Raw genomic sequence first — 22,669 nt, 5'->3', positions numbered from 1 at the left:
TTTGCTCATCCTTCCAATGAATTTCCCTTCAAAATGTGGAGATTAAGATCTGGAATATCAGGAACCTTTTGGACAGATCTGATCTGCTATCTTAACACATAAAATAAATGATGGTTGAAAATGAACATGGGACAGAGGATGGACAGTTTAAAGAGGAAAACTTGGTTAATGGCAGAGGAGTATCATCTCCACAGTAAGCCTCACCATCAAAAATGAACTCTTTGTAGAATTAGTGCATGCCTTATAACCCTTTGGCTCACTCTTACTGTGGAATTGGTAGTTTGGAATGCATTCTGCTTGGAGGTCAATGACTAATGGAGTTCTACAAGGATCTGTTCTGTGGCCCCTGCTTTTCATAAATGACCTGGATGACTAAGTGGAAGAATAGGTCAATAGATATGCAGATGACACAAAGATTGAAGGTTTTGTGGATAGTGTGGTAGGTTGTTGTTTGAAGGTTGTTCCACCCTTATGAAAGGCATATATAGGGTGAACAACCAGCACCTTTATTCTGGGGCAACATTTCCAAATTCCAGAGGATATCTATTTAAAGTGAGGGGAGGAACGTTTAGTGGCTATATCAGGGTTAATTTTTTATACACAGGGGTTAACGTGTGCCTGGAATACATAACCTGAGGTGGTGGTGGAGGCTGGTGCAAGCAGGACATTTATCAAAAACTCAGGCACATGATTGCAAGAAAAATCTCCATTTTTGTGTGAGGTAGGGATGGATTACATAGTTGAGTAGGTTTATATTGGTCAACACAGCATCGTGGGCCTGTACTGTGATGCAGTATTCCAACCCGAAAGCTGTAGATGTGCTAAAAGGAGGACTTTCACTCCAAATTTGGGAAAAGTTCTGTGATATGCAGCTCATATGGAGATAAATTGATCCTCCCAGGTAGCTTGAACACCATCATGGAAAAAGATGCCGTAATTATGAAGGAAGGAGTAGGGAAGACTTCTTCACTAGGGTCCATTTCTTGACAAAATGCTTGGAGCACAGTCCTGCCTTCACCAATGTCTTGTTATGAGAAAATCCCAAGACCTTGTGGAAACAACCCCTGACCAGGTACTAGTGTTTGTGAGTCTTTTAGATTATATCATCATCCATGTGAGGGGCCACAAAGTTGTCTGCATGATCTCTGCCATGACATCTAGTGATGACTGCCTGAGCAATCGTAACAAATCCCCATCGTCATCTTCAGCAACCTGACACCAAACATTTGAATCAAAAATGTTGGTGCAATAAAATCAGATTTAAAGCTCTCAAAGTCCCCACAAAGATGGCTCTTCTCTGACTCCATGTCACAGACAATCTGTGGACTTCCAATCTGGAGAAGATGCCTCAATTCCACTGTGATTGACATCCATGGCTTGTCTACCATGAAGAAGTCTGTACCAGGACGAGTTTGATGAGAATGACAGGTGATTGAAGTGTTCCTGGACTGGCATTACTCAAGGGAAAAGGAACAACTCATGAGCAACTAAAGATTCAGCAGAAAAAAATCAAACAAAACAGAAGGTGGGTAGAAAGAGTGCAGGAGTTAAAAGCACACTGTGATAGATTCCATTCATGCCTTATCTGAATCCATCCTTTGTTGTCATTGCACCATACCCTTTTGTGTTGCACCATTGTCTCCTGTGTCATATGATTCACTTCCCCTTTACATTCTTTTTTCCCATTCCTGTTTTCCTCCTCATGATTAAAACCTATCACCTTTACAACTTTGTTCAGTATTGAAAAAAAGTCCTTAATCTGAGAGCAACGAAATAAATGGTAGCAAGAGTGGCCATATGGCCCTATGAGTCTGCTCCATCATTAATTAAGATTATGGCGATTCAGTTTTTGGCCTCAGGCCCACTTTTCTGCCAGTTCCACATAACTCTTCATTTCCCTATGGACCAAAACTCAGAGACTTGCAGCCTTGAATGTATTGAATGGAATGCCTCCACAGCCATGAGTAATTTTAAAGATTCACAATCCTTTGGGAGAAAAAACTACCAGTAAATTCTCATCTCTGTCTTTAATGGCTCAACCGCTGCAACCGTGTCTGCCTGTCCCGCGTCGGACTTGTCAGCCACCAACGAGCCTGCAGCTGACGTGGACATTTTACCCCCTCCATAAATCTTCGTCCGCGAAGCCAAGCCAAAGATGAGAAGAAGATTCTCTCTACAAGCAAAACATCTAATTGTCCTCTTGGACTCGTATGTTTTAATAAGATCACAATTTATCTATTAAAATCTAGATAAATCTATTGCAACTTGATTATTTCTCATAGGGGAACTCATCTAGCCCCAAAAAATAAAGCTGGTGAATCTGATTGATGATGTTTCAAGGGCTGGACAGAATGGATGTGGAGAAAATGTTTCTAGTAGTTTGAGAATCTAGGACCAGAGGGCACAGCCTCAGAATAAAAGGATGTCCCTTTTAGAATGGAGATGAACAATACCTTCAGCCCAAGACGGTGAATTTATGGAATGTGTGTTGCCGCTGACAGCTCTGGAGGCCAAGTTGTTGGATAGCTTTAAAGTGGAACTTGATAGTTTGTTCATTAGTAAGGGTGTCCAAGGTTATGGGATGATGGCAGGAAAATGGGTTGAAGGGAATAATATACACTAACCATATAACCACACAGCACAGAACAGGCCAGTTCGGCCCTACTTGTCCATGCCGTAGCAAATCCCACCCTCCTAGTCCCACTGACCAGCACCCGGTCCATACCCCTCTAGTCCCCTCCTATCCATGTAACGATCCAGTCTTTCCTTAAATGTAACCAATGATCCCGCCTCGACCACATCTGCCGGAAGCTCATTCCACATCCCCACCACCCTCTGCGTAAAGAAATTTCCCCTATGTTCCCCTTATAATTTTCCCCCTTCAATCTTAAACCATGTCCTCTAGTTTGAATCTCCCCCTTTCTTAATTGGAAAAGCCTATCCACATTTACTCTGTCTGTCCCTTTTAAAATCTTAAACACCTCTATCAGGTCCCCTCTCAATCTTCTACGCTCCAGAGAAAAAAGCCCCAGTCTGCACAACCTTTCCCTGGAACTCAGACCCTGAAATCCTGTCAACATTCTCGTGAACCTTCTCTGCACTCTCTCTATTTTGTTTATATTCCATGACTGGAATGGTGGAACAGACTCAAATGAACCAAATGGCCTATCTATCTCGTTTGGTATTACGCTCTTATAAACTGGTGAACATGCCAACATTTAGTATATTCATTAATAACTAACTTTTTCCATCTGGTTTTGCTTTTAGTATCTTTCATATGGCACTGTTCTGAACTTGCATGAGAGGATGAAGACCAAAATGAAGTCTTTGATCTGCACTAAATTGAACTTGCAGTAGAACTGAGCAAGAATAGTTCTTATGATCCGGATGTATTTTTATGACAATCCAGTGGTTTCATCCTCATAATGATCAATTATTGTTTTGTAGCATCTACGATACAGTGGCACTGCAAAGAGAAAGGAGTACGTCTGCACCGAGCTGAGTGATCCAGTAACTGACTGTTTATTCCAAAAGAACACGCTATGAAAGGAATACTGCAAAACCCCCACCTGCCTTGCTGGCTCACGGGAGTGATTTCAGCACAGTCTCAGGAGTGGGCTCCCCGCAGTCCCCTCTTTAACCTTGGACTTCTCCGTGAGGAGGCAGTCTCTGCACCGTTGTGTGTAGGCTGCGTGCTGTGGCGATTTGGCCCCTTGTTTACGGGGCAGGAATGGACTACTACACTACTCCCCCCACCCACTCCCCCCCAGAATCGCTAAATAGTTCTCACAGTCTTTGTTTTAGAGTCTTTAGGAGGGTGACCACTTTGCCGCAACCGAGGAGCAGGGAAAGGTTCTGTGCTGTCTTAAGTGGGTCCATTTCAAATGGTCCATAGTGAACATGTCCTATCCAGAATAAAAACCACCCCATTCCTTCTAAGCATTTAAGGTCCATGGTAAGGGCATTGTAAAGGAGCTCTTGGCTGGTCCCTCCTGATGAATTCAAAATCTGCATTTTTCAAATCTTCTGGGACGTGGCAGGGTGGCGTGCCATGCGTGGTAGTAAAGTGGGCATGGGTTGGCTGTGTGTGGTAGTAGGAAGTGGGCATGGGTTGGCTGTGCTGTCCCTTAAACACTGCAGGACATTCATGGAATTGGGTTGAAGTTCAGTGGAGCTGAAATGGAGGTCATCTGGAATGGCGAGCGGCATCCCAAGAACGATCTCAGCCAACGAAGTGGGGAGGCCTTCTTTGGGTGCCGTACGGATGCCGAGTAGGACCCATGGGAGTTCATCCATCCAATTTGGGCCCTGGAGTCAAGCTTTCAGGGACGGTTTCAAGTGGCAGTGAAGGCACTCCACTAGTCCGTTCACTTGGGGGTGGTAGGCAGTCGTGTGGTGTAACTAACTACCACAGAATTTGATAGTGTTGATCACAGGAAGGAGGTGAACTGGGCTCCTCGGTTGGAGGTAATATGTGAGGGGACGCCAAAACAAGCGACCCACTGCAACATGAATGTTCGCACGCAAATCTCTGTGTTGTAGGCTGGCATAGGGACTGCCTCTGGCCAGAGTGTGAAACGGTTGACCACAGTGAACAGATACCTACCTCATCCTTTGACTGATTGGCAGTGGTCCTACAATGTCTATGTGGATATGGTGGAATCTGTTTTCCGTAGGTGGGAAGTGCTGTAATGGTGTCTTGGTGTGTCACTGGATTTTGGCTTGTTGACATTGTGCGCAGGTCTTTGCCCAGGGAGAAACTTCACGGCGTAGTCCATGCCATATGAAGTGATCCAAGACGAGATGGACCATTGATCTGATGGAAGAGTGCAAAAGTCCATGCACTTTGTTGAACACCTGGCGTCTCCAAACAGCAGGAAGGATGGGCCTCGGGCGGCCAGTGGACATGTCGCAAAGGAGCAGTGGTCCTCCTGGTTCTGGGGCGAACTCCTGCAGTCTTGTGATGGCGGTGCCATCGGTCCGCGTGTCTGCATCCTTGGCTTGGTCCCTGGTGAGTTGGGCCATGTCAATACCACCCGTAACCTCGGAAATTGTTGGGTGTGAGTGTGCATCTGCTACTACGTTGGACATTGCTGTGACATGTCGGATGTCTGTAGTAAATTCCAAGATATAGGAAAGGTGGTGTTGCTGTCTGGACAACTATGGGTCCGAGATCTTCCCCAGCGCTTGCACCAATGGTTTGTGGTGTGTGTATGCCGTGAATACCTGGCCTTCTAGGATGTACCTAAAATGGCATATAGCTAGGTACAGAGTTAGCAGATTCCAATCAAAAGCACTGAACTTCAGTTTGGGTGGTCTCAGATGCTTGCTGAAAAAAGCAAGTGGATTCCATTGTTGATTCACCCAATGCTGCAGTGCTGTGCCGACCACTCTCGGAAGCATCTGTGGTCAATGTCAAAGGGGAGTCTGGGACTGGATGGGCCAAGAAGGGGGCTTCATATAGTGCTGTTTTGGTTGTGTCAAAGGCTTGGAGTGCTTCAGTGGCCCAGGTGAGTGTCTTCTCGCCCCTTTTGATGAGGTCGAATAGTGGTTGCCTGATGGCTGCTGCTCCTGGGAGTAAATGATGCTAAAAGTTCACTATCCCTAAGAATTCCTGCAGACCTTTGAGAGAGGTTGGTTTGGGAAAACTGCGGATAGCCTCTATCTTGTCGGGCAGTGGCCTGACTCCCGTGCTGGTGATACGATGTCCCAGGAAATCGATGGTGTTCAAGCCAAACTGGCATTTAACTGGGTTGATTGTTAACCCATGAGCCTGAAGCTTAGCAAAGAACTGCTGAAGGTGTTCCTTGTGTGTTCCTGCATTGAGGCTGGCGATGAGAATATAATCTACATGGACGAATATTCCCTCCAGGTCCTGAGTCACTACATCCATAAGGCGCAGGAACGTCTGGGCCACATGTTTTAGGCGAAAAGACATACACACGAATTTGAAAAGTCCAAATGGGGTGATGATGGCAGTCTTTGGGATGTCATTGGGGTGCACTGGGATCTGATGATATCCTTTAACCAAATCAACTTTAGAGAAGATCCAAGTTCCCAGAGTTGAGCAGCGAAATCTTGCACATGTGGTATTGGATACCTGTCTGGAACTGTTGCGTCATTTAACCACTGGTAGTCTCCGCACGGATGCCACGATCCAGAGTTCTTGGGGACCATAGATAGGGGGGAGGCCCAAGGGCTGTTCGAGTGGTGGACGATACCCATCTCCTCCATGGTTGCAAACTTGGTTTTGGCAAGGAGGAGCTTGTCCTGGGGAAATCGTCTTGCCCTCGCATAAACCGATGGTCTCATTGAAGTGCTGAACACTGTGTGCAGGTTCTGCATCGTGGAAATTCGGGGCTAGCAGCGATGAGAAATCAGCCAGTATGGAGGTGTACTTGTTCCGTTGAGACGTGGACTCCCATTGGCTGTAAATTCCATTGGCATAAGGTGAAGGGAAAAATCTGGAAAGTTGCTGTATTCACTTGGTGGCACCTGGTCAAATCCACCAGTAGTTTGTTGGCCCACAGAAAATCTGCCCCTAGGAGGGCCTGACCCATGGAGGCAACTGTGTACTCCCAGTGGAAAACTGTGTCCTTGTTGTGGATCATCACGTGTCGAGTTCTGTAGCTGGGAATCAAAGAACCGTTGGCTGCCTGTAAGGGGAAACCTTGGGGATTGTTTCTCCGCTTGAAGAATGTGGGTGGTATGAGGCTGATCTTGGCACCAGTGTCTACAGGGAAATGTCGCCTAGTCTTCAGATCCCCTTGGTAAAGGAAGCCCTTACTGATGCCATCCGCTGAGGCCACTAACGATGACTGGCTTCCTTGTTTCATGGCGTCCAGTTGGGTGTGGATCCAGGTAAATTACAGGGGAGGGCGCAACGTCGGGCATTACAGCCCCATTCATGGTGGTAGCAGTAGCCAATAGCCTTGTCAGGACGGTCGCCACACTGCATCTGTATGGCTGCCAAGGAGTGGAACGGAGTAGTTCACGCTGATGTGGTAGCACCCACCACACAAATATGCGGAATATGGATTGAGTCCGGCTGAGGGGTTCAGAAAGGCGGGTCTGCTTCCTTGGCCATGAGGTGTGGGTGAGCAAAGTCTATATTAGAGATGGTTGAGGCAACGTGGACTGGCAATTTCGACAAGATTATGGGTTCATCATAGCGGTCTTAATTTCTAAATCTGTGAATGGAGCTTCCAAATCTATGTAAGTCACCAGGAGATGACGGGCTTTCAGTGGAATTTTATAAAGTTTTTTATGAAGATTTTTTTTCGGTGTTTGGGGAGGTATTACAACAAGTGACTGAACATTATGAGTTACCAAAATCTTGTTCTAGTGCTTTAATTACTGTAATTCCAAAGAAAGATAGAGATCCATTAAAAGTGTTTTCGTATAGACCCATTTCTTTATTGAATGTGTTCTATAAAATAATAGCTAAATTGTTAGCAAATCAGTTTGCTAAATATTTACCTAAATTGATACATGTAGATCAATCAGGTTTTATTAAAAATAGATATGCTTCGGATAATATTCTTTGACTAATTAGTTTGACTAATGCATACCGACGTCAGCCCAACCATCCAATGGTGGTTGCACTTGATGCAGAAAAAGCTTTTGATAGAGTCGAATGGAATTTTTTTATTTAAGATCTTGGAAAAGTTTAAATTTGGCCCTTTTTTTATTGGCTGGGTTAAAGGTTAATATACAAACCCGACTGCTAGGGTGATGACAGATTTCATTGTTATTTAAATTAATGCGTTCTACTCGACAAGGTTGTCCATTGTCACCAACCCTATTTGCATTGGTTATTGAACTGTTAGCTCAATCAGTACGGAAAATGAGCAGATACAAGGGATGAGAGTTTTGGATGAAGAGTATAAGATTAATTTATTTGCAGATGATGTTTTGATATACTTAACAAATCTGGAACAATCTTTGCCGCATTTACGGGAATGTTTATTACAGTATGGATCACTATCTGCGTATAAAGTTAATTGGGATAAAAGTGAAATTTTACTGGTAGGTGAAGGAGATTATTCAGTTTATAAAAATGTTATTAATTTGAAATGGACAAATAAAATTAAATATTTAGGAATAATTGTGAATACTGAGTATCAATCTTTATATAAATTGAATTATGTTCCATTGTTGAAAAAGGTAAAAGCAGACTTAATTAAGTGGAAAGACCTTCCATTAACTTTAATTGGCTGGGTTAATTGTATTAAAATGAATATTTTTCCATGTATTCAATATTTGTTTCAATCAATACCATGCTTTCTTACAAGGAACTTTTTACAGGATTTAGAGAAGCTACTAGGGAATTTTTATGGAAAGGTAAATTACCAATGGTAGCATTAAATCTTACTTGGAAGTACGCATTAGGTGGATTGCAATTACCTAATTTTCAGGATTATTATGAGGCAGCCCAACTTAAATTTATTAGTTGTTTGATGGATTTGGATCACTCTCCAAGTTGGGCTAAAGTTGAGATGGCATGTATTTCTGAAACTGCAGTGCATCAATTTATATTTCGGTGGAATATAGATTTATTACGGGAGTATAATGTGCCGATATTAAAACATCTGTTGATGTTATGGACAAAAATGAATAAGATTATAGGATCAAAAGGTAAATTATCTAGTTTAACGCCATTATATAATAATCAGCTTATTCCTTTTTCATTGTTTAACAGTCATTTAAAGAATTGGGATTTTAAGGGTATAAAAATATTGCAGTATTATTTTGTAGAAGGTCAATTTCTTTCTTTTACTCAATTGAAAGAATTCTTTGATATTGCCAAAAATTCTTTATTTGTTTATTATCAACTTCGATCGTTGGTTTAAAAAAAAATATGGTAGAAAGATGATTTTAACTGTATTGTCAGAGCTTGAGTCATTGATTTCTTCTATGCCTGAAAAGGGTGATATTTCTGTTATGTATCAAGTATTACAAGATAATATGGATAAGTCGGAATGGGAAAAATCTAAGTTTAAATGGGAAAATTATTTAACTTTTGTTTTTCCTGAAGATTATTGGATGGATAGGTGTCATGATAGTGTTACTAAATTGACAAATGCATGATATGGAATGTTAATTATAATTTTTTGCATTAGTTATATTTAACTCCTGAGAAATTGAAAAAATATGGCTTTAATAATTCAGATTCCTGTTTTAGATGTGGTACATGTGTTGGAACTTTTTTACATGCTGTTTGGTTTTGTATGTATGTACAACCATTTTGGGAAGAAATTAAGTCAATTTTGGAAAAATTGTATAAGATTAAGTTACCATTAGATCCATCTGTTTTTTTTTACTGTGTTATGTGATTCCTTTAAGGGGATTGGGGTTGGATAAATTTCAAATTCCATTTGTATATTTAGCATTGTCCTTAGCTCGAAAATGTATAGCAAGTACATGGAAGGATAATACAGTGATTAATATAATGAGACTGAATAATGAAATGAAAGCTTGTATTGTTATGGATAAAATTACCTATGTTTTGCATGATAATTATTCTTTTTTGTTAATAAGTGGTCATTATATTTGGAATATATGCATTTAGAGGTACTTTGATTTATTTTAATTTTTTTAGGTTTTTTTTCATATATATTTCTTTGGCTCTCCTTAAGAGAGCTGGCTTAAGGGGTGGGGGGGGGGGTTCATTTCTTTTTTTACACATATAAAAATTTTGTTGTGAAATGTATTTTGTATGTTTACCAATAATTTTTAATAAATAAAGTTTGAAAAAAGAAAGAATAGGGCTTCAAGCAGGAAACACTTGGTGTGTCCGTCTGCTAAAGCCACTAGCTCCTGCATAAGGATAGAGGGGTTGCGGTTCCCTAGGCCCTGTGAGTTAAGTACTGGCTGAATTCGAAAGAGGCAAGTAAGATCCGATGAAAGGGTATACTTGCGATCCATGGGTGGGTGGTTCACAAAAGAGCTGACTCTTGCTGCTGTGACTAGATCCAGGGTGCTGACAACATGCCAGAATTTGGTGTCTTCAACCATTACGCCTCTTAACACGAACTGTACCTCAGCTAGTTGCAGCCAACTGCGTGGCTAGTTGGCTCAAAATGGTGGCAAGTGGATGCCCATTGCATTCACCATAGCCAGGGGTGGGAGCAGAAATGGCCACAGGTTTGTCGCTGGCAGCTTCTGGAGCCGCTGAAAAGCTGGTAGGGTGCATGCTGCTGCGTGTTCGGTTGGTATCAAACCGTTGAAACCTATGCAGGATCTCCATTGTAGCGGCTACGATACGGTGGTGCTGCGGAGAGAAAAGAACACGTCTTCACTGAGGTGAGTGAACCAGTAACTAAATGTTTATTCAAACAGACTGCGCTACAAAAGCAACACTGCAAAACCCCCACCCGCCATGCTGGCTCACAGAGTGTCGTCAGCGCAGTCTCAGGAGCAGCGCTTGCTCCCCACAGTCCTCTCTCTAACCCTGGCGCTTCTCCTCAGTGAGGAGGCAGTCTCTGCACCGTTGTGTGTAGGCTGCGAGATGTTGCAATTTGGCCCCTTGTGTACGGACTGCTACAGTTTTTTTTAATTTCAGAGTTATTAATTCCTGAACAAATATGGGGGGATTTGAGTTCGTGATCATTAACTCCAGTCTTTAGAGATGAAAACAGTAACTTAACTACTTTGCAATTGAATTCCTGATTATGGATGTGGCAACATGCTTAAGTTAGTGAATAAAAATTGGAGTACTTAATAAAATATTGTGTTCCTTTCAGCGGGAAGGTTATTTGAGCAGTGGTAGGTATATCTGGTGTCACAGATAAGAGAATACATATACAAAAAAGACGATAAATTGGGTTAGATTTAATTGAGAAATTGTGAACTGACTTAAATTGGAGCATTAAACTATGGGGAGCATTACACAGGAGATAACACATTCCTTTATTGGTTGTTAATATATAATGAGAGAAATACAGTAAAAAAAAATTGGGAAAAATTGCATTGCGCAAGAATCTTAAAGGTATAGAGTGTTCAAACAGAAGGGGTAATTCTAATGGAGTCATACTGTCTCAAAAGCAATCCTTTGGAGACATACATGACTTGCATCTACTCCAGCAGTTTAGGTTCTGAGGTGACAGATGAGGCCAATGAGGGATCTACAGGCTTTGATATCGATGAGGCAGATAGTGCTTGACAGTGGTTAGTGCGGGAGATTATATTTTACTTGTGTTTTTTTCACTAGATTTTCAGGTACTCTGACAGAGGCTTAATTTTCACTATCTTTAACAATGTTCTTCTTCCATATGAACATTCATGTCCCAAGAATAAATTCTAGTTCACGAGAACTTCCATGAGTATATAATACTCTATGCATGAGAGATTTTGGAATAAAGTGTCATTGTCATTGTCTGAAGTCTAGAGTTGAATTCGCAAATATATATCAGAGCTGGACATGGCCAAGAAAATAATACCGAGAATGTGCTTATCCTTCTAGTGGCTGTGGGGCTTTGCAGATCATGCCAATCAATCAACATCACTTGTATCAACAACAATGTTGCTCTCCATATTATAATTTTTGGCTAAAGCAACATCTACTCTTCCAGAACCTGGAAGAAGTCAAGGATTTTATAAACAAATTTAAAGTTGAAGTAAATTATTTTAATAAGTGGAGAAAATATCAATTTTCTGTGTTTTCAAATGTTAATGCAAATACTGAAATTTAATAACAGTCCCATCAACAATTGTTTTAACTGGCATGAATTTTGAACTCAAATGTACATACTTTAACTTGCTTTAATTAATATGCAACTCCTTGTTTGACATCCTAGATCTGTTAACTTGACAAAATGACCCTTGCTATTTATGCTGAGGTTAACTTGCGATATTGTTTATTTGGAACAACTTTTAATGCTAATTTTGTTGGATACTTTCACTTTGTTAAAACAAATATATGATTATTTATTAGTGGAGAAATTGTTGAGATTGTGGCAATCTGAGGAGCTGAAGTAAAACACAGCCACCACACCAATGGGCGTTCAGGAAAGTTTTTATTCAAATTCAGCGCGTCTTTTTAAGGGCAGCATGAGATCAGTCACCTGGTGCATTGTGATGTCATCATCGCTGCCTAGGGTGCGCGCTGGAAGGGATGCTAGAGTCAAGAAGAAACCCCTGTCGACGCCATCTCTTAATGGCTGCCCCACCACGTGGTGATACAAGTGGGGCTGGTTTGCCATTGGACTGTGCACCACCACACAACCCCTCCCCACAGAACCGGCTAAACGTCGTGTTGCTTGGGCAGCCGGCCCCGCCATTTGGACATGGCCGCCTGGACTGGTTGAGGTAAGTCTAGTGGCTTTCAAGTGGTCCACAGTAAACAATTCCTCTCTGCCCCCCACGTCCAAAGTAAAAGTTCCGCCTGACTGCTGAAAAACCTTGTACGGCCTCTCATAAGGCCACTGCAGCGGTGCTCTCTGTGGTCCCCTTCTGACAAAGACGAATTGCGCCACATCGAGTTCTTTGGGCCGATGAGATGGTTGAGTGCTGTGGTGCGACGGGGGCGGTGGGGTCAGGCTGCCCAGGCACATTTGCTGTGCGTGGCCTCCGCTTGCGGGCCGAAGAATTCCCCTGGCAGGGAGAGTCGTGCGCCGTAGACCATTTAAGCTGACAAGGCTTGCAGGTCCTCCTTGGGCGCCGTTCTGATTCCGACGCGGACCCAGGGCAATGTCCACGCAGTTGGGTCCGGAATGCCTGGCCATCAGGGTGGACTTTCAGTGATGATGGAAACCCTCTACCAACCCGTTAGACTGCGGGTGGTAGGCCATGGTGTGCAGTGTTACCCCTAAAAGCCTCGCAAGCTGCAACCATAAGGCAGAGGTAAATTGAGCGCCCCTGTCACTCGTAATATGCACCAGCATGCCGAAACGGGTGATCCATTGGCCGACCAGGCTCTAGCACATGTCTCTGCCGATGCTTCACGGACCAGGATGGCTTTCGGCCACCTGGTAGCTCTGTCCACCTATTCTGATGAATAGGTCCCGCGACTCCCTGGACACCAGCAAGGGGCCCACGATGTCTACGTGGATATGTTTGCAACCTTCGTGGTGCCGGGTTGAAATGTTGGACAGGGGCCTGCGTGTGCCTGTGGTCTGGCATCGGACGCAGTTGCGACTAGTGCTGCGACCTCCTTCTTGAGGCCGTGCCAGCCGAATCACTGATCCACCATGCGGACGGTAGTCTTGAGGGGTGGGCGAGATTATGGATGGAACTGATGACCCTAGCCTTCCAGTCCTGTGGAACTTCTGGGTGCAGTGAGCCGGTGGAGGTATTGCAGAGCAGCGGCTGGGTGCAGTCGGGGAGGTGGATATCCTCAAGCTGGAGTCCTGATACTGTGGTGCGGAAAGCCTGGGTTTCGGCATCATGCTGTTGGGCATGTGCGAGCTGTGCATAGTCGAGACTGGGAGCTAGCATGCTGATAGCCGGGCGGGAGAGCACGTCAGCGACTACGTTGTGCTTACCCGCCTTGTGCCGGATGTCCGTTATGAATTCCAAGACATAGGACAGGTGGCGCTGTTGCCTTTCTAATTTTGCTCTTGTCTAGCTGTATAATTTGAAATGTATTACACAAAGTAGAGGAAAAATCAAAATTCATTCAGGGAAGAGTTTTAAGGGAAAACCTACATTCTCTAACTAACCATTATTTCAGTGGGCATGTTTATTAGAACAGAGATCTGAGAGGTGGATAGTTGCATTTACAGCCCCTCACCTATCTTGATGGAGGGATAGAGCTGAGAAATGTCATTGGGGTTTCCATGTCAACCAGCTGAGAGGAAATGGGAATTTGAAAAATGAAGAAAATTACTCAAAATACCTCTGTCTTTAGACTGGTGTTTTGAGAAAACCATGATATGGCCACGCTGATTGCCGCAATCTAAGTTCTATCTTCGGCTAATGATGAAGCCATGAAGGAGCTTTACAGTGCCACCTGCAAAGCCCAGACTTCTCACCCTGATGGTGCCCTGATTGTTGCTGGTAAGTTCAATCACACCAACCCGAAAGCTGTCTTACCACGGTTTCAACAGCATGTCAACTTCACCACCAGAGGAGAGAACACCCTGGATCAGGTGTTCACTAAAGTCCCTCGTGCATACAAGGCTGCACCTCGCTCCCATCTTGGATAATCAGATCACATATCTGTCCTGCAAACCCTGGCTTACAGACCACTGGCAAAGCAAACTAGGGAGATCAGGACATGGCTGGGGATTGGGGTGGGGGGGAGGAGTGCTCAGCAGTATAGCAAGACTTTGAGACCATGGACTGTTTTAAGGAGGCAGTCACTTACAACGGTAGTGCACAAGGAGTACATAAGCTCAGTGACTGGCTATGTCAGCAAGGGCATTGAGGATGTCACAACCAGGGCTAACCAGGCACCATGGTTGCATGTTGAGGTCAGCGCCCTTCTCAAACCTCATGATGCTGCCTTCAGGGCAAGGAATAGGAAGGTACTAAAATCAGTCAGGGCTGAACTCTCCCATGCAATCCCAAAGGCAAAGTAGGGGTTCACACAGAAGATCCACAGACAGCTGGGTGACGTCAGCGACACGAGGCACATGTGGCAAGGGATCAAGATTATAATGGATCACAAGTCAACCTGGCAAGTTAAGGACGATAACACCTCCCACCCGAACAGACTGAACACCTTCTATGCAGGATTTGATGAGAAGAACGGGATGACACCAAAGAAAGCTCCGTGTCCCCTTGATGAATGGGCTCCCTGCATTTAGGCACTCTTGGGCACTTTATTGATTTTTTTTTCTATTCTCTATTGTGCAGTCAATTTATTTACGTTTGTAATCTGTTACAGTTCTTTATTTGTTTACATGTCGGCGCTGTACAATTTTTTGTTGCACTACCAATAAGTAGGTATCTGCCTCGCCCACAGAAACAAAAATCTTAGGGTTGTATGTGATGTCATGTATGTACTATGAGAATACATCTGAAATCTGTATTGATGAAATATGTATTGTTTGTATGTGAGTTATCTCTATCTGTGTGTCTGCATGGTTTGATCTGAGAACTGGAGAACACTGTTTCATTGGGTTGTATTTCTACAATCAGATGACAATAAGCTTGACTTGACTCAATATGGGCATTGTTAAACCTATTCCCCCTATCTAAGAACATAAAATATTGGAGCAGGAGTGTTGAGCATGCTCTGCCATTGAATAAAGTCATGGCTGATCTGGCCATGGACTAAGTCTGCCTACCTACTTTTCCCCATAACCTTTAATTCCTCTACTATGGAAAATCTATTGTGCCTTAAATCTATTTAATGAGGCATCTTCTTCTGTTTCTTCAACAGAGAATTACACAGATGTACTAATCTCTTAAGAAAAGCAGTTCTTCCTCATCTCCATCCTAAATTTTAGGCTATATTCCTTAGTTCCAGTCTCACTTACTCGTGGAAGCAGTTTTCTTGCTTCTTATTGTGGGTATCCCTTTCATAATTTTAAATGTTTCTACAAGACGGGCTCTCAGACGGAGCTACTCTGGTCTAGTTATATCAATTTCATTCTCATCATTTCCCATTGTCTGAAGATGACCATAATTTGTAATTTCAGTATATAATTCAATTGAGAGAAGGAGAGATGGATACAAGAGGTCATGGTTGAGAGTTGACGGGCAAAAGTTTAAGAGTAACATGAGGGGGAACTTTTTACTCAGAGAGTGGTTACTGTGTGGAATGGGCTTCCAGGAAAGAAGGGCCAAATTGGCCTGTTTCCATGCTGTAATTGTTATATGGTTATATGGTTATGGTTATAGTTGCACTGAACAGAGGAGAGGAACCCATGTGGACTGCTAGCGACTGCGGTCAAGGGACTCGCACCAGGCTGCGGACTGTTGGAAACTGGCTTGAGATTTGCTGAGGGCTACCAGGTATCAACCGAGATGTGAGATGGCGCTGAGGGCTTCCTGTTCATTTCAGACGATTGGATCTGGAGCTCAGATTGCCGATGGTTTAGACCAGGGGTGTCAAACTCAAATTCACGGAGGGCCAAAATTAAAAACTTGGACTAAGTCGAGGGCCGAACTAAATATTGAAAATTTTCAACAACATCTGCATGTTTTCTCTTCTTTCAACATATGTAATGTTAAACTTTTTCTTATTAAAATAAATGTTTAATAATAGTTTTGGATAAACTCTTTCCAGAAGCATTAACAAATGAGAAATAAAATATTCAATAAATAATATTTCTCTATAGAGGATTTGTCAAATGTTGCTAGTGTGCTGTCAAATAGTAAAATCTGAGGGCTATTGAGAATGTGGGAGAATAACATGATTCCTGAAACAATGAAATGGATGACTGATTGTGGGCATGAACTCTAGCAGGGTTTTTTGCCATGCCTTTTTTCCATTGGTACAGATATCCTTTGATTTACACACTTTTCAAGTTTTATGCCTAATGAGCTTGTATCCAAGTGCAGGACCTTTTTTAACCAGGAATATATTTATCGCTGTGACATGAAACTATTGGAAGATCGTTTTATCCTGAGATTAAAGTTCATAATACTTACTCAGGCCTGTGTGCGGGAGGGCGGGGTTTGCGGGCGATCGGGTTGGACAACGACAGTGCGGGGGCATCGGCTCTCGCTGCAGGGTGGCATCTTGGCAGATCAGCGGCCCCGTCACCGTGAGTTGCGGGTCGGCCTGCGGCAGGGAGGGGGAGTGGGCAATGGTCCTGGCGAGGTCAGGCCCCCCTGAGTTTCTGCCGGACCCCCCTTGACCTGCTGAGTTTCTGCCGGACCCCCTCCCCTTGACCTTCTGAGTTTCTCCCGGACCCCTCCCTCTTGACCTGCTGAGTTTCTCTCGGATCCCCCTTTGACCTGCTGAGTTTCTCCCGGATCCCCCTTTGACCTGCTGAGTTTCTCCCGGACCCCCTTTGACCTGCTGAGTTTCTCCCTTCTGGTGTTTTTACGAGAACCACAGACTTTCGCTCATACATTGATGAGGGGGATCAAGGGCCAAACATTGTCAGGTACCTCTCTGCTGTATAAAGGATACGGTTTAACCCGCTGAGTTTCTCCAGTGTTGCGTTTTCACGAGGTAGAGTCAAAGGGCCGAAGGGCCTGTTTCTGATCTGTAATGTTCTACGGACCCTGCTCTTCTTTCGTGCCGGTGTCCCAGGACCTTTCCAGGTCAGTCTCCGCGCTCAGGACTGCGCTGGGATCCCGGTCAGCGGTGGAGGAGCAGGTGAGCGCAGCTAATCCCGATCCAGCCCATGCCACTCCCGAGATTGGCGGGGGGGGGGGTTCCACCCTACCTGCCCGACCAGCCTCGCTCTCCACGTGTACTCCGGGCACCCGCCGCTGGTCCGGTGGGGGGGCGCAGGGCGGCTGGCGCCCCAATCGCCCAGCGGGGAGCCCCAATCTTCCCTCCGGCGTCCCGACTCCATCTGCAGCTCCATGAAACGCTGTGCCACTGGGGTTCCAGGCGCTGGGAAGCGGCCTTGGCTTCCCCTGACACCGGCCAGGCCGCACTGCGGTGGGGGAGTGGGCGGGGGGACACGACAGAGTGTTTATAAAACCACCCACCACTACTTTTCAAGGACCAGGATTTTTCTCTCTCTCTCTCACCCTGGGACACAGCGGTTACTGTGCATGTGCTATACTGGCGCGGCGGCCAGCGGGCCACCTCTAATACATTTTTGATATGATCTTGCGGGCCAAATATAATTATATCGCGGGCCAAATTTGGCCCACGGGCCAGAGTTTGACATGTGTGGTTTAGACTGTAGGCTGTGCGGCTGCGGGAGTGCTGGATGTGAATCCCTGGAGACTCAGTGACTTGGGAGGGGAGGGGGGGTGCTCTCTTTTGCTTTTCTTTCTCTGACTCTAAGGGGCGCCAGGCAATTTGTTGCTGTGGCGAATCTTTGTCTGCCTTAAGGTAGACTAAGGAAAACTTGGTGTAATATCACATTTTCTGTTTTATTACATGACAATAAAAGAACCTTGAATCTTGAAAAATCTCAGTGGACTAGGATTACTTGATAGTGGGGGCAGTGTGACAACACAAAAACGAGGAGATTCCACTCTGATGGCATGGTGGGAGACCAGCTTTGTCCAAAAGTGGGCAGTTAGCAGGTAACCAGCTTGGCACCTGGTAAGTGACTGCCAATTTGGCCACCCTCAAATGAGAAGCAAAGTTTGGTTGCTCCTGTTAATGCTGGTCTCTGAGCCAGGCACTTGCGTCCACTATTGCAGAATGATCCTTGCATTTGTCTATTACTTTATAATGGACTTTGTATATGTTAACCAGTAAGGTGCTTCTCTGTAGTGGTACTTTTTTTGCTCATTTTTTTCCTTTACTTTTCAAAGTGCAAGATTCACTTTCTTTGACCAGTTATCCAAGTGCACGATCTGCACTGAAATTGCAGGGGTACATTGCAGGGATTAGGTGCAATATTCAAAGCCAGATCCTGCAAGTGTGTCCACACAATAGATGAAGAAGAATTTTAATTCTCCAAGAATCCTAGTCAAAGTTATCTCTCAATCTTGAGTGACAAATTGCTGTTACTGCCTCACAGCTCCAATGGACTGGATTTGTTCCTGACTTTGGGTGCTAGATGTGGATTTTGGATGTTTTCCCTGTAGCTTTCCCCAGGGTGCTCCAGTTTCCTCTCCATGCTGAAGAACTGGAGTTTGATCGGTTAATTGGTTGCTCTAAAACGCCCTTAAGAATGATAGAATCAAGAGAGGTTGGTGGAAATGTGGGTAGAATAGATTATGGGAAACGTTCAAGGGGAATGTTGGCAGAGTGGTTAGTGCAATGCCTTTACAACACCAGCAATTGCGACTGGGATTCGAATCCCACGCTGTCTGTAAGGAGTTTTTACGTTCTCCCCTTGTCTGCGTGAGTTTTCTCCAGGGGCTCCGGTTTCCTACCATCATTCGAAACGTTCTGGAGGTGTAAATCGGGCGGCACGGACTCGTGGACTGAAATGACCTCTTACTGTGCTGTATGTCTAAATTTAAAAAAAAATTAAGAATAGAATTTCTCAGTTATCTGACATAGGATTCAATGTGAATGCTAAGATGGCTTTCTCTGTTACATGAAAACATAATATGAGATCTATCTGACCAAGTAGCACTTTGCTGTTCCTTGCACATCCAAAATTTCCAATTCACCTGGACCCCTCTCTGGTGTGCATGATTACTGCACAATAGCGCAATGATATTTTGGTGCTAGCATTTCAGGTTCGAATCTGGCACTGTCTGTAAGGAGTTTGTATGTTCTCACATGTCAATGTGTATTTTATCCAGGTGTTTCAGTTTCCTCCCTCATTTCAAAGACACACGAGATTAGAAGATTAATTGGTTACAGGTATATTTGGGTATCACAACCTCATGAGTCGGAAGGGCCTGTCACCCTGCTGTATCTCTAAATTAAGAACAAGTTTATTCATTGCAACCTGCTCCTGGGATATTGAGTCTGTTGATTTTTCCATTACCCTCATTCACTCTCACTCTTCTGAAGTTCTCTCCAGGACTAATTCTGTAATTTAAAAGGATCTGATAAAGACACTAGGTATCTATGGATAGGTTGTAAACTGGATTTGAATTGGCTGAATGGGAGGAGACAGAATAGTAGTGGAGGCCTGTGATTAATGGTGTGCTTCAGGGATTGGTACTGGAACCATTGTTGTTTGTTGTCTTTATCAATGATCTGAATGATAATGTGGTAAATTGGATTAGCAAGTTTGCTGATGACACTAAGATTGCAAAACATTCTGGACAGCAAAGAAGGTTTTCAAAACTTGTAGAGGGATCTGGACCAGCTGGAAACATGGGCCAAAAAATGGCAGATGGAATTTAATGCAGACAAGTGTGAGGTGTTGCAGTTTGGAAGGACAAACCAAGGTAGGACATACAGATTAAGTGGTTGGGCATTGAGGAATGCTGAGGAACAAAGAGATCTGGGAATACAGATACATAATTCCCTGAAAGTAGCATCAGGTAGACAGAGTTGTAAAGAAAGCTTTTGGCATCTTGGCCTTCATAAATCAAAGTATTGAGTACGGGTGTTGGGATGAGTTGGGTGAAGCCAAATTTGAAGTATTGTGTGCAGTTCTGGTCGCCAAACTACAGGAAGGATATCAGTAAAATTGTAGCAGTGCAGAGATTTACTAGGATGTTTCCAGGTCTTCAGGACTTGAGTTACAGGGAAAGATAAAACAGGTTAGGACTTTTATTTCTTGGAGTGTAGAAGAATGAGGGGAGATTTAATAGAGGTTTACAAAAATTATGAAGGTATAGACAGAGTAAATGAGAGAGTAGGCTCTTTCCACTTAGATTAGAGAGGTGAGAATATGGCTTTAGGATGAAAGGTGAAAGATTTAGGGGGAACATTAGGGGGATCTTATTTACTCAGAGAGTGGTGGGAGTTTGGAACGAGCCACCGTCTGACCTAGTAAATGAAGGCTCACTCTTAAATTTTAAGAATAAATTGGATAGATATATGGATGGGTGAGGTTTGAAGGGTTATGAAATATTTGCAGGTCAATGGGGCTAGCAGAATGATATTTTAGCATAGACTAGAAGGGCTGAATGGCCTGTTTTCTGTGCTGTAGTTTTCTATGGTTCTATATTGTCTCTGACCCAAAATATTAACTGTTTCTCTCTTCACAAATGCCACCTGACCAGCTGAGTATTTCCAGCATTTTCTGTTCTTGTCTCTGATTTTTAAAAAAATTGATTACTGTGTTTACTGTATGAAGTGGAAATGATATTTTAAATCTGTGGTCATTTTCTTTGAAGTGCTCTGAATATGTGAAAGTCACATGCATTTTAAAAAAAGATGCTAAAAAATGCAAAGCCACAGCATTGTAACCTGGATGTAATGGGTGCTTTGAAACTGTTATATAGCAAGTGACTTAAGTGCTTCTGTGACTTGGTGTTAAAAATTACTTCTCTCAGTTGAGTGTTATTTCATAAACTTTGACTAACATATGTTTTCCTCATTACAGTCGTCCTCAGAAGGTTTGCCTTTGTCCATTCCTGCCAGTTCATCCATTGAATGTCTCCACATGCCTGTATATAGTTCAGCATCCAGCAGAGGTGAGTAAAGTTGTGGAAAGGAACAACATAAATTAGCAGGAATAGAACTATGGGAAAGGGCAAGAGGAAACCATGAATCAATCAGCCTCTCCAAGCTGGATATTGGGTGTAGTTTCAACAAAATGTGTGTACATGTTCATAATGGGTTTCCCCATCTGTTGCCAGTTACATTTGATCAAAATCACCATGATATAATTATCTCTGTTGCTGAGTGAACTGCTGCAGTGACCTGCAGTATCATTAACCTCTTCCAGGCATTTGACTGTTTAACTAGTTTGAAGCAAATTTTAAGGAACACATCTCTTATCTGTGGATCAGTGAAGAGTTTGACAAGCCTGAAAAGGAGAAGCACAATTTAAATGGAACAAATTAATCATATATTTTGAACATTCTGAAAACTTTCAGGGCAATTAATGCTCAACAATAATTGTAGGATTTGCCAAGATGTCCACATTCCCTTCTGGAATTAAAGGAAACTGGTGGATTGTACTGAAATACAGAGGAAAACATCAGCCTAAAATGGCACAAAATCTGGTAATGAACTATTTAAGTTTGAAATTGACCAGATGGCATTCAAGAAGCAGACAACATCGTTAAAAAAATGTCAAGCCACCTTCTCCTTTTGCTTGTGTTATCTAGACCATGCTTGATCAAGGAAAGTGCCAGGGAAGGGAGTCAGCCAGATGACCTTGAAAGCTCGGTCACTATTCCTCTTGGTCAAAAGTTGCTGATGAGTCAGCCAGGTGACCCACAGGAAAGCTTTTGCCGATAATATTATTTTATAGAAGAATCAGAATCAACATTTATTGTCATGAGCAAGTCATGAAATTCGGTCTTTTGCTGCAGCAAAAGGAAAGCAAAAGCATTTTGAGGTGACCCAGGTTCTGACTCTTCTCCCTTTGCTCCTTCCCAAGGAATGTGCAATGAATATTAATGCACGCACTGCACCTTTTTGGCACAACACTCACAGCTCCAGGAAACATTTCAGATTTTTCTCCGATTGTAAAGCAAGCAACATTGTGCAGTTGCGTATTTTCCTTCCCTGCCCCTTCAACAACATGGAATCAGAAATGCTCCAAAGTAGTGAAATGTTACCATGATCATTTTGTTGGTGGCACGGTTAGCGTAGCGATTAACGCACTGCCGTTGCAAGGACAGTAACCAGGACCAGGACTCAAATCCAGAAGATTTTACATTATTACCTGGGTCATGTGCTCCCCTTCTCTTAGTGGGTTTCCTCTTGAGTACTCCGGTGTCCTCTCACCATTCAAAATGTACAAGGTGTTGTAGGTCAATAGGTGTAATTGAGCACCACGGGTTCGTGGGCTGAAAGGGCCTATTGCTGCACTGTAGTCTAAAATGTTTTTAAAAATGCATTCTCACTTCTACAGATGATCTTTCTTGGTCATTGTTGAGGAATGTTACATGCCACTGAAAATCCTAATCTTTAATATTTTTACCTGGATTTTGTGACTTGTTCATAACAATAAATTCTGATTCTGATCTTGCATTGAATGTGGAAAATTGTGAATAACATAAGAAATAGGAGCAGGAGAGGGTCATCTGATCTGTTTATCCTGCATTGCCT

The 22,669-nt window shown here is 43.4% G+C and overlaps 1 protein-coding gene across 2 annotated transcripts in view; it reads left to right on the top strand.

Annotated features, from left to right (window-relative positions):
• The window catches only part of dtwd2 (DTW domain containing 2), a 182,032-nt gene that overhangs the window by 55,465 nt on the left and 103,898 nt on the right, over window positions 1–22,669 (top strand). For both annotated transcript variants that reach the window (XM_069889887.1, XM_069889896.1), the window contains exon 2: window positions 20,991–21,081. In XM_069889887.1, the coding sequence (XP_069745988.1) occupies window positions 20,991–21,081 (91 nt within the window). The remainder of the gene's footprint in view (window positions 1–20,990; window positions 21,082–22,669) is intronic.

Source organism: Narcine bancroftii, chromosome 1 (genome assembly GCF_036971445.1).
Source record: "Narcine bancroftii isolate sNarBan1 chromosome 1, sNarBan1.hap1, whole genome shotgun sequence".
In the NCBI taxonomy this organism is placed as follows: Eukaryota; Metazoa; Chordata; class Chondrichthyes; order Torpediniformes; family Narcinidae; genus Narcine; species Narcine bancroftii.
The sequence above is the reverse complement of the archived record's forward strand: the minus strand, read 5'-3'. Positions and strand labels throughout refer to the sequence as shown.